The sequence below is a fragment of the Cervus elaphus genome, chromosome 1, assembly GCF_910594005.1.
Source record: "Cervus elaphus chromosome 1, mCerEla1.1, whole genome shotgun sequence".
Taxonomy (NCBI): domain Eukaryota; kingdom Metazoa; phylum Chordata; class Mammalia; order Artiodactyla; family Cervidae; genus Cervus; species Cervus elaphus.
This window is the reverse complement of record NC_057815.1, coordinates 23,139,956-23,152,808: the sequence shown is the minus strand read 5'-3', so window position 1 is coordinate 23,152,808 and position 12,853 is coordinate 23,139,956. Positions and strand designations below refer to the sequence as shown.

At 39.6% G+C, this 12,853-nt stretch overlaps 1 protein-coding gene across 2 annotated transcripts in view; it reads right to left on the bottom strand.

The window, feature by feature from the left end:
- PGR (progesterone receptor) overlaps positions 1-12,853 on the bottom strand; it is a 110,925-nt gene that overhangs the window by 43,489 nt on the left and 54,583 nt on the right. For both annotated transcript variants that reach the window (XM_043896816.1, XM_043896736.1), the window contains exon 3: positions 7,868-7,984. In XM_043896816.1, coding sequence (XP_043752751.1) covers positions 7,868-7,984 — 117 coding nt within the window. The remainder of the gene's footprint in view (positions 1-7,867; positions 7,985-12,853) is intronic.

Sequence of the window (12,853 nt, the reverse complement as noted above, 5' to 3'; positions counted from 1 at the left end):
TTCACTATCTCCCAAAGTTTGCTCAAACTCATGTCCCTTGAATTGATGATGCCATCCAACCATCTTATCCTCTGTCGCCACCTTCTCCTCCTGCCTTCAATCTTTCCCAACATTAGGGTCTTTTCCAACATTAGGGTCTTTTCCAACATTAGGGTCTTTTCCAACATTAGGGTCTTTCCCAAGGCATCAGCTCTTTGCATCAGGCGGCCAAAGTATTGGAGTTTCAGCTCCAGCATCAGTCCTTCCAATGAATATTCAGGGCTGATTTCCTTTAAGATGGACTGGTTTGATCTCCTTGCAAGCCAAGGGACTCTCAAGAGTCTTCTCCGGCACAATTTGAAAGCATTAATTCTTTGGTGCTCAGCCTTCTTTATGGTCCAACTCTCACATCCATACATGATACTGTAGTTTGGGTGAATTTACCAGCAACTATCCCTACAGTAGATTATGTCTAGATACATGCAGTTACTTTGGATTAGCAAAAGAATGATGTTTCTGGGATCAGTCCCCTGGGACTATGCTCTCACAACCCCTAACAGCACTGACTTAGCTTGTTTTTCCTCCTTCAGGATCTAATTCTACTTCCCATATCAAAATACCTCAAAAATGCTAAAGAATAGGAAGTATAACATTTAAATACGTACTTGCCAAACAAGTATATTAGAGTTGAGTTTTTAAAAGAGTAAATGTCGCTATCTTTCAAAGAAGCCAGACTGCAAACAGAAGGGCATCCTTGTACCCTTCAGCCCTAAATTTTTACTGTGTCTAGAGAAAGGGAGATACTGACAGACACAAGTGAAGTGTTCAGGCTGCAGCCACAAAAGCAGCGCCTCCAAATGCCCATAAAACTTGAAGCAAACAAGCGAGAATGACTACTCTAAGCAATATTCTTACCAAGCGTGTATGGGATGAAGTTTAGGGTGAACAATAAGGCAGCGACCAAAACATATTATTTAGCTGCAGGCTTCCATACGCTAACATGGGGAAGCAGTGTGAGTACCATCTCTGCAGGGGTTGCTGATGCAAAGACTAGGGTTTGGGTGGAAAAGGCGGTGCTCATCAGAGGAAGACCATGAGAGTTCTAAAGAGGTAGGTGGCAGGCATCACTCACAGCAACTCCTGCGGTAGAGAGGATAGATTTCATTTTTTAAATAGTAATCAAAAGCATAGAGGAGGCATCTGAACTTCCAGAAAAGGTACTTTTCAGCATCCCAAAGTCAAGAATTTTGGAATTCTTCAGAAAAGAAATGGAGGCTCTGTTGTCTTCGAGTGCAGAAGGAGGAGAAAACAGAACACTTTACCACAGGATCCTGCAGCTCAGAAAGTTGCAGCTCTTTGCCAAGAGATGAAGCCAATCTAGGTGTAGGAGGAGGCAAGAGAGAAACTTCTTTCAAACATAACCTTTTAAAATTTGAGGATAAGCCTCTCTACCAACAAAACAAAACAAAAACAAACCTATAAAAATAGTCTCCAGCTTTAAAAAATCAGCAATATAACTATGCATTTAATCATTTTTTTATGTAGAAAGCTACTTATTTTTGAAAGAGCTAATTATGTTTATAATAGTTTAACAGTTTTACAATAAATACAAAATGCAGCGCTATATTCATTTCAGAAAAAAAATTATGAGTTGTTACACAAAATGTTTTCTAAAGGAAATAAGTTAGAAGTAGAACACTTAAACCAGAAGATATATTACCATCCTTCAGAGTGTAACTCTCTTTCCTACTCAGTACTGCACAGCGATGAACACAATGCAAAAGTTCACTGTGACCTGGTGAAGGTGAGGGCAGTGAGCCATTAAAAACAAGAATCATATGCAACTCAGAGACCAAGTAACTCAAACATAATTCTCATAGCCGGATCACAGCTGCTGAAGCAAACCTGCAAATCTATGTCATGACACGTAAAAAACACTAATATTTCTGACCTTCGATACTCTACATAAGATTATACCAACTCTTTTAAATATTTTCATGTTCTCTCTCTCTCTTTTTTTTTTTGAAGTATATGTTCTCTCTTTTTTACTGAGGTAAAATTGACATATTAGTTTTAGATGTATCACATAATGATTTATTATTTGTGTATATTGCAAAATGGTCACTGCAATAAAGTCTAGTTAACATCCATCTCATGCATAGCTACTAATCATTTTATTCTTGTGATAAGAATTTAAAAACCTACCCACTTAGCATCTTTAAAATATACAATACAATATATATTATTAGCCTTAGTCACCAAGTTATGCATTACATTGTTGGTTAGTTGCTAAGTTGTATCCAACTCTTTTGTGACCCCAAGAACCATAGCTCACCAGGCTCTTCTGTCCACGAGATTTCCCAGGCAAGAATTTTTGAGTGGGTTGCCATTTACTTCTCCAGCGGATCTTCCTGACCCAGGGACTGAACTGGCATCTCATGCATTGGAAGGTGGATTCTTTACCACTGAGCCACAAGGAAAGCCCTGACTTATTAATTTCATAACTGAAACTTTGTACCTTTTGGCCATCTTCACGCATTTCACCACCCCAATCACCTGCCTCTGGGAACCAACAATTTGTCCTCTATCTCTGAGCTCCTTCTTTATGGTCCACATAGAAGTGAGATAAGACAGTATTTATCTTTCTCTGATTTATTTCACTTAGAATAATGCCCTTAAGGTCCAACCAATCCATGTTGCCAAAAATGACATTTTTTATTGCTGAATAATATTTCACTGTGTGTGTGTGTGTGTGTGTGTGTGTGTGTGTGTGTGTATTCTTTATCCAGTTACCCATCAATAGACACTTGGGTTGTTTCTATGTCATAGCTACTGTAAATAATGTTGCATTGAAAAGGTTAACTTCTAAATGGGAGAAAATACTTGCAAATCATATATCTAATTCAAAAATAGGTAAAGGATCTAAATAGGCATTTTTCCAAAGAAGACATAGAGATGGCCATGAACAGGTGCTCAATATCACTAATATCAGGGGAGTACTCTTGCCTGGAAAATCCCATGGAAGGAGGAGCCTGGTAAGCTGCAGTCCATGGGGTCACTAAGAGTCAGACATGACTGAGCAACTTCGCTTTCACTTTTCACTTTCATGCGTTGGAGAAGGAAATGGCAACCCACTCCAGTATTCTTGCCTGAAGAATCCCAGGGATGGGGGAGCCTGGTGGGCTGCCGTCTATGGGGTCGCACAGAGTCAGACACGACTGAAGTGACTTGGCAGCAGCATTGCAAATTAAAACCACACTGAGACAATTACCCCACACCTGTCACGATGCTTATCATGAAAAACACAAGAATTAACAAGTTTTGATGAGGATGTGGAGAAAAGGAAACTCTCATGCACTGTTGGTGGGAATTTAAATTGGAAAAACAGCATGGAAGTTTTCAAATAAACTAAAAACAGAACTACCATATGATCCAGTAATGTCATTTCTAGGTATTTATTTGAAGAAAAACAAAAAAAACCTAACTAGAAAATACGTGTTCATTGCAGCTTTGTTTACAATAGTCAATGTTCTCTTCTTTTTCGTCTATTGTTATTCAAATGACTCTCTATTATCATCTGGTCCCGTCACTTCATGGCAAATAGATGGGGAAACAACGAAAACAGTGACAGACTTTATTTTCTCGGGCTCCAAAATCACTGTGGATGGTGACTCCAGGCGTGAAATTAAAAGACGGTTGCTCCTTGGAAGAAAAGCTATGACAAACCTAGACAGCGTACTAAAAAGCAGAGACATCACTTTTCTGACAAATGTCCATCTTGACAAGGCTATGGTTTTTCCAGTAGTCATGTACTAGAACTGGACAATAAAAAAGGTTGAGAGCTGAAGAATCGATGCTTTTGAACTGTGGTGTTGGAGAAGACTCTTGAGAGTCCCTTGGACTGCAAGGAGATCCAACCAGTCCATCCTAAAGGAGATCAGTCCTGAGTGTTCATTGGAAGGACTGATGCTGAAGCTGAAACTCCAACACTTTGGCCACCTGATGTGAAGAGCTGACTCACTGGAGAAGACCCTGATGCTGGGAAAGATTGAAGGCAGGAGGAGAAGGGGATGACAGAGGATGAGATGGTTGGATGGCATCACTGACTCAATGGACATGAGTTTGAGCAAGCTCCAGGAGATGGTGAAGGACAGGGAAGCCTGGTGTGCTGCAGTCCATGGGGTCTCAAAGAGCTGGACACGACTAAGCGAGTGAACAACCATATTAGGAATGCAAAACCTCAGAAAAGTGACAGACATGACTAAGGAAAGAAGAAAAGAAGGAAGGATGCATGGAAAGAAGGAGGGACAGAACACAGGCTCTATTTTCAGTAGTGTCTAGGCAATTATTACTTCAGTGAAACTCTTCTAATTATAGAATTGAACTTTGAGCAATTCTCATCATCATGAAAAGAAGTTCTCATTCTCAAAAGACCACAAGTACTTCCTCCCTTACTCCAGAAATTTAACACAGGGCTAGCAATTAGAATCTGATCCAATGAATTTACTACCTTCTTCCTGGTTTCCAGGAGTTGGATTACTGACTCCCAGACTCTTGCCACTGACTCTCCCAGGAAGAATAACATCATGACAGATATATCAGAGTGTGCTGCCAGCTTCTTTCTAATAAACCTCTGTGAAGAGCCACTTATGAAATAATTAAACAGTATTTCCCAGTCTGTGATGATGACCACAGGATTTAAAGATTATTTGTTGGGAAAAAAAGAGGCAAAGAATTTTGATATATAAGTAAGTCCCAAGGGTTAGAACTCATGTTTTTAAGTGTTAGATACCATTGTGAATAAACCTTTTAAGCATCAAAATTTTAAAAGTACAATTCTGAGGGCCAACAAGAGTCAATAATTTGGAAAAAGTATAATTTAGGGAGAATTATTCTACTAGGTATTGAAATGCAGTTTGAGAGCAGTTTCAGAGAGTTTCAGAGTGTATGGTAGTGGTTCAGGTATAAACAATGGAACAGATAAGAGAAACCAGGAAGAGAAGTAAATACATATGGAAATTTGATATACATCAGATATAACACTACAAGCTCCAGTGGAATTTCTAACTGGAGTACTAGAAAAATATTTATATTTTAGTAAGGGAATAAAATGCAATTAAGTATCATTAATATATAATTTGATAGTAGTACATATGTATAATTTACTTGTGACTAGATCTGAGGCAGGGTGGAGGCTCAGAACATTTTTACTTTTATAGGACTGCAGTATCAAAAAATACTGAAAACCATTTATCAGTAAATGTGCTCTAGCAATTGGTTATCCATATAGAAAATAAAGTTTCATTCTTATCTCCCTTCACAAAAAAAATACTTGTAGGGAAATTAAGGACTTGAATATAAAAATAAACTTTTAAGATTTTAGATGATTTTCAGTAAATTATCTATACAATTTCAGGGCTAAGAAACATAAAAGGAGAATACTGACACACATGATCATATCAAAATTAGAAAAAAAATATTATAAACAAGGTAAAGAGTCAAGGTAGATTGTATGTAGCTAATAAAGAATTAGGAGAGTACAGAGGTAAGTTGTATCAATCAGTAACAAAAAAGACAATACTGTTGAAAAATGGTCAGTAAATATGGATAGCTAAATCACAGAACAGGAAGTACAAGTGGCCAAAAAATACAGCAATATTTGCGCTCACCATAATCTAGGACACACAAATCAAAACAAAATTAGACATCAATTTTAGGACCATTAAATTAGAAGAATTTGAAAGGTTGAAAATACAGGTAAGGATACATAACATCGTAACAACAAGAGCTCTCAAAGATCGGTAGAAGCAAAAACTCTGGAGGGTAATTTGGTGATGAGGTAACAGTAAGGTTAAAGGTACACAATATCTTAGTGGACCAGAAATTGATTACCTTTCTAAATATACAGCCTAGAGAACTTCGAGAACTTCTCAATCAATACACACAAAGTTACAGGTAGAAGGATATTTTATTGCTGCTGACCCTGCTCTGATGCTGTGTTACGCTCTGTCCCTAGAATCGAACCCTCCCGCTTCATCCTGGTTCTGAGCCTTCTCTGAAGTTCTCTCCTCCTCATCACTCTATTTCATACTGAGCATCTATCTTGTTGCTGGTTGGAACCCCCACGTCTCTCTTCTGAACAAACTCGTTTTTCAGTGGCTAGGTGTCTCATCATTTTTACACTGGTCCATCTTAAATCACTTTTCCATTATAACAGTTAAGACCAGTAAAATAAAATCAGTCATGGAATGGAAGACTGCTTAAAGGGCTAGCACCCTTCCTCAAAATGAAAAACACTACATGAAATCACATCCCCTTTGCCTCCTCCAAACACTCTTGTGTTCTAGTAATGACTACATTGGACCTTGTATTCAAGAATGCATGCAAGTACGTTGTCTGCTAAGTCAAGTTCAACTCTTTGCAGCTTCATTTGTTGTTGTTCCCACTAAATAACTGACTTTCCAGAAAAATCATCACTGCAATGTATCATGTTTTTCATTGTAAATACTTTTCTCCTTTTCCATTGATAATGTTTGTATTCATTCTTTGAAAGCCTCCCCTCGGAAGCTTTTGCCAGTTCCCTCAGGTAGAATTAATTCATTCCTTTGTTTTATCTGCATAATAATGTTTGGGACCACTCTTAAATCACTCACGCTTCTGTTTGACAATTATTTATTAGGGATTAGACTGTACATGTTCACAGGCAGTAGAGATATAACTAAGCAGGGTGCTTAACACAGTGAGGAGTCAAAAAATGTGGGTCTCGTACACTCCTTCTCAAGGTAACAGATACCATTTATGGTATATGAACTGTGGCCGGTAGTATATTAAATATGTAATCAATAAATTATGAATTTTTAAAACTCATTGTAGAAAAATTAGAACTGTTACATCAAATTCAGGATTTTAGAGATATTATTGCTTAGGAAATGACTAAAATGAAAATATTAATCAGAGTAAAGAGTTCAGGAGTGAAGCCCCTCTCTGACACTCCCATTAATGAACCCTGTTTAATACACTGCATAGCATTTATCATCACTTGATATATATACATATATGTATCGCTCTCCTCTGCCTAGAGTATAAGCTCCATGAGGGCTGGGATTTGGTCCATTATGTTCACTGTAGAACTCCCAGAACTTAAAACAGTACCTGGTAAGTGTAAGGGCTCAATATTCAGTTATTTAAAGAGAATGACGGAGGTCATCGAAAGGGAGAGGTTGATGGAGGCAGGAAGAGATGGAGATTAATGTACTTATCCAATTCACAGAATCAGTATTTGAGCTGGAAGGGACTTCACTGCTCTCATTTTGCAGATGGAGACTGGTGCCCAGAAAGGGCTGGTGATGTACTCGAGGCCACATGGTGGGGAGCAGCAGAGCCTACACTTCAACCCGGGTCACTTAATGAGAGGCTGGTGAACTCCCATGCTGCGCTCAGTCACATCCAGCTCTTTGTGACCCCACGGACTGTAGTCTGCCAGGCTCCTCTGTCCATGGAATTTTCCAGGTAAGCATACTGGGGCAGCTTGCTACTTCCTACTCCAGGGGATCTTCCTGACCCAGGGATCTAACCCATGTCTCTTGCATCTCCTGCACTGGCAGGTGGATTCTTTACCACTGCGCCACCTGGAAAGCCCGACCTTCCCATAACATCCACATACAGGCAATATAGACAAGTGGAGGTTTACTATGTATCTATAACAAACCTCAACTGCTGGAAATCCAACAGCGTTAATAAAATGGTATTGACTGCTTCATCCAGACACCAATAATCAAGACAGAAATAAGAAAATTAAGATCGTCTGACCCAAAGTTTTATGACACAAATATCAGACAGAATTGAGTTAATATAAATACCAGACAGCTATTGATGAAAACATCATTACCTCCAAGAACCATGCCAGCCTGACAGCACTTTCTAAGGCGACACGCTGGGCAGTTTTTTCTGCGGATTTTATCAACAATGCAGTCGTTTCTTCCAGCACATAAGTAGTTATGCTGTCCTAAAAAACAACAAAAAAGGAACAGTTATTTAAAATATCCAAAGACTGCTGGAAAGCTTATGCAGTGACAGCTAAAAAGAGGAGAGGTGCACATTAGCAAGTGCATGATTGTCTCAGCCTGCCTCTTGCTCGGCCTAGCTGAATGCCTGTAATGCTCTAAACTTGTTCAATAAGCATGTGCCTTCAGGAGCCTAAATGAGGGGAACACATCTTAGAAACTAATTCCAGAACTCCTTTAAAAATCTTTTGTAAAATATTTCTGTGCATCTTATTAATGGTGTCAGCATCAGAATGTCTAGATAACCGTTATTTCAAGATTAGGTACGTGTTGCTGATAAGCATTAGTGTGTTAAGATAGTCAAGTTCCAGTAAAACCTTTTTTTTCTTTTTTTAACATATAAACTGTCAAAAGAACAGGTATAGACAAAGAAGTCTCTGTGATAGACTTTTTAATAAAACTTATGTGCTTAATTCTTTTGGAAAATCTTGGAGCAAATTCACTCTTCAAGAATCTCATGAATTTGAATAGCATGTAAAAACCATCACTGATTATACTGACTTTACTGTCTGGTTTATCTTGGCTTAAATTAGAAAACAGGATGGAGAGAAATAATGATAAAGGGAGAACAATTTAAAACAATAAGAAAAACTCAATGAAGGACAGGAGAGAAGAATTACAGAAGAAATAAGGGTAAAACATGACCCTGTGTTCATTTTGTGATGGGTTTTTGTATAAGTGGTTACTTATACCCTTCAAAAAGTCTGGAATAAAATTTAATATTCAACAATGATGATTATTTAAACCAAAATATGTTATATTTAATAAGGCATGGAGCAACCTCATTTATTTAGGCTAAATGAAAATGAAAAAAATTGTTGGCTTAAACATATAAATATTAATTGACTAGAAAATTCACTGCTTTGGCACTTCTTATTTTCCACTGAATTCTGATGAAATAGACTGTGAGACTTTTTAACATCAGATGGATAATCTTAAAAGTTGGAATTTTCAATTTTAAAATACCATGGAATTTTCCTATAGTATTTTATATTGTTGTTTAGTTGCTACGTCATATTTGATTCTTTTGCAACCCCAAGGACTGCAGCCCAGCAGACTCCTCTGTCCATGGGATTCTCCCTGCAAGAATACTGGAGGGGGTTGCCATTTCCTTCTCCAGGGGATCTTCCTGACCCAGGGAATGAACCCAATTATCCTGCTTGGCAGTTAGGTTCTTTACCACTGAAGCGTCTGGGAAGCCCAGTACTTTGTATTAGTTGATGTTAAAATCAGATCCATTCTTTTAATTGAAGTTAGTAGTAAAGGAACACTGAGGTACCTTAAATGCGTGCTTAACTGAGCAAGAAAAGGCTATGCTGCAATGACAAATGGCACAAATGCCATATCTTACGAGATAGCAAATAACAAAATGATTCTTGACCTGGGACGTTTTTAGAAAATCAGATAGTCTTTGCTCCAAAATGGATTCCTCCACAAACTTATATTCATGTACTCTCACATACTGGGCTTCCCTGGTGGCTCAGAGGGTAAAGAATCCGCCTGCAATGCAGGAGACCTGGGTTCGATCCCTGGGTCGGGAAGATCCCCTGGAAAAGGAAATGGCTACCCACTGCAGTATTCTGGCCTAGAGAATTGCATGGACAGAGGCGGCGGGTGGGTTACAGGCATGGGGTTGCAAGAGTCAGACAAAACTTAGAGACTAAACCACCAACACCACTCTCACACACCAGTGCTTGTTCTCTTGCCTGTCTCCAAAGAGCAGTTACGAAGCTCCACAACCATGCCCACTAGATCAGTGGAATGTGCTGCATGCTACTTTCTAACTGGACTCTGGTTTAATTTTTATATACATATATTTTTTCAGGCTACAGGAATCAATGTGGGAGTAAAAGCGTTTGTGCTGTGCTATGCTTAGTTGCTCAGTCGCGTCCGACTCTTTGCAACCCCGTGGACTGCAGCCCGCCAGGCTCCTCTGTCCATGGGGATTCTCCAGGCAAGAATACTGGAGGGGGTTGCCATATCCTTCCCCACAGGATCTTCCCCACCCAGGGATTGAACCCAGGTCTCCCACATTGCAGGCTGATTCTTTACTGTTTGAGGCACCAGAGAAGCCCAAAAGTGTGTGTAACTTTACCTATTTATCTATGATCACTTATCTTGACTCTGCACTGATTTCTCATGAGAGAACAGAAAGCAAGATTTTTCCATCCTCTCTAGAGAACACACTTAAATGGTGCTCAGAGATGTAACTATTGTCTAAGGGCAGGCTGTTCTTCTCTACACTCCTCTGTCAAAAACATCCAGGAAAAAAGCCTGAACCATCTGCAGCCGGAATGCTTCTAAGCTATCTCTTTTCTGTTTCTAAATGATTTACAATAGCACCTCCTTCTTCAGTGTCTCAGAGAAGTCCCCATTAGATGGTGCTCACCGCAGCTTGCTAAAACCATTCCTTCCTACCTGCTTTCAAACCTTCCCCATCAGTTTCCTCCTAAAATCTTCAGTCGCTCCCCTTCAAGGATCTTTCTTTCTCCTCAAGCTTTTCCATTTCAAAAATTCCAGAATCAAGAAAAAAAAAAAAAAGGGAACTGTGTGTCTCACTCTAAATTCTCCTTGACTTCATCCCTTTCTTTGTCATCTAAGTTGGTGAAAAAGTCATCTGCATTTGCAGCCTTTAATCAGTTTCCTTTACTCCTCAGTTCAGTTCAGTTCAGTCGCTCACTCATGTCCTACTCTTTGTGGCCCCATGGACTGCAGCACGCCAGGCCTCCCTGTCCATCACCAACTCCCGGAGTTTGCTCAAACTCATGTCCATCGAGTCGGTGATGCCACCCAACCATCTCAACCTTTACTCCTCAGCTTATTGGAACTGGGCTTATATGTCTACTGTCCTTATAAAGCAGAGTAATGCCATCAACGATGTCTTCATTCTTAAGCGCAGTGACTCTTTCTTCACTTTCTGTACAATCTGCGATGGGCAATTCTCTCTCCACCGGTCCCCCTGCCCCTGCTTTTTTTTATTTGAAGCATATCTCTTCTGACTCTTCATCTTCTTTCCAACAGTTTCGTTTAAGTTCCCACTGTCCATATCTTTGCCTTTGCCTTATATGTTGTGTGCTGTGTGCTCAGTCATGGCCGACTCTTTGCGACCCCATGGACTGCAGCCCACCAGGCTCTGCTGTCCATGGAATTCTCCAGGCAGGAATACTGGAGTGGGTTGCGATTTCCTTCTCCACCTTATATGTTGTATTCTATTGTAAACACCATGTGGGTAGTCTCATCATCTGTGCATGGCTAGAAAATTTCATCCTAAGCTCTGACCTTCCAACCACCTCCTGGTAGGTACTGCGAACTCGTGAAAAGGAATTTATGTAGTTATCTGGTCAAACTGTTTCATAAACTGTGTCATTCGAGAATTTTTGTAACAGATTAAGGAAATTTGAAAAAAGGAAATTATCTACAATCTCATTGCCATTCAACCAAATGCTGGGCTGGAGGAAGTACAAGCTGAAATCAAGATTGCCGGGAGAAATATCAATAACCTCAGATATGCAGATGACACCACCCTTATGGCAGAAACTGAAGAGGAACTAAAAAGCCTCTTGATGAAAGTGAAAGAGGAGAGTGAAAAAGTTGGTTTAAAGCTTAACATTCAGAAAACTAAGATCATGGCATCTGGTCCCATCACTTCATGGGAAATAGATGGGGAGACAGTGGAAACAGTGTCAGACTTTACTTTTTTGGGTTTCAAAATCACTGCATATGGTGATTGCAGCCATGAAATTAGAGACGCTTACTCCTTGGAAGAAAAACTATGACCCACCTAGACAGCATATTAAAAAGCAGAGACATTACTTGGCCAACAAAGGTCCGTCTAGTCAATGCTATGGTTTTTCCAGTGGTCATGTATGGATTTGAGAGTTGGACTGTGAGGAAAGCTGAGTGCCGAAAAATTGATGCTTTTGAGCTGTGGTGTTGGAGAAGACTCTTGAGAGTCCCTTGGACTGCAAGGAGATCCAACCAGTCCATCCTAAAGGAGATCAGTCCTGGGAGTTCATTGGAAGGACTAATGCTAAAGCTGAAAGTCCAATACTTTGGCCACCTCACGCGAAGAGTTGACTCATTGGAAAAGACCCTGATGCTGGGAGGGATTGGGGGCAGGAGGAGAAGGGGACAACAGAGGATGAGATGGCTGGATGGCATCACCAACTCGATGGACATGGGTTTGAGTAAACTCTGGGAGTTTGTGATGGACAGGGAGGCCTGGTGTGCTGTGATTCATGGGGTCGCAAAGAGTCGGACACGGCTGAGTGACTGAACTGAACTGAACTTAACTTTCATTTTCAGGTTTCTTTCCAGCCTATCTATACAGATCTAGAAGGTATTTAACATCTATTTGTTAAGTGAATATATGCACACTTTCAGAAAATTCTCATTAATTCAACAAGTATTTACTGAGTGTTTATTATGTCCCAATAGTGCTTTTTGAGTAATCCCCTTTCCCCACTTAACTGAAATGCATTTTAATTATTGATATTATAGTGCAGAAGAGCATTTACTGAAATCAGATTGCTTGTTCAAAGCTCATATCTGAAGATTACAATCTCCAAGATGATAATAACAGCAACAATTACTAAGCACTTACTAGGTACTGGCCACTGTTACAAGCCATTGCATGTATTAAACTCATTTAACCATCATAGCAATCTTGGAGGTATTATCAATCCCATTTTATAGAGTTAACTGAGGCACAGGGAAGTTAAGCAACATGTTTAATGTCACATAGGCAGAAATTTTAGCTTAATTCACCCAAAAGGTTGTGTAGGAAATTAAGGGTATGAACTTTGGAGCAA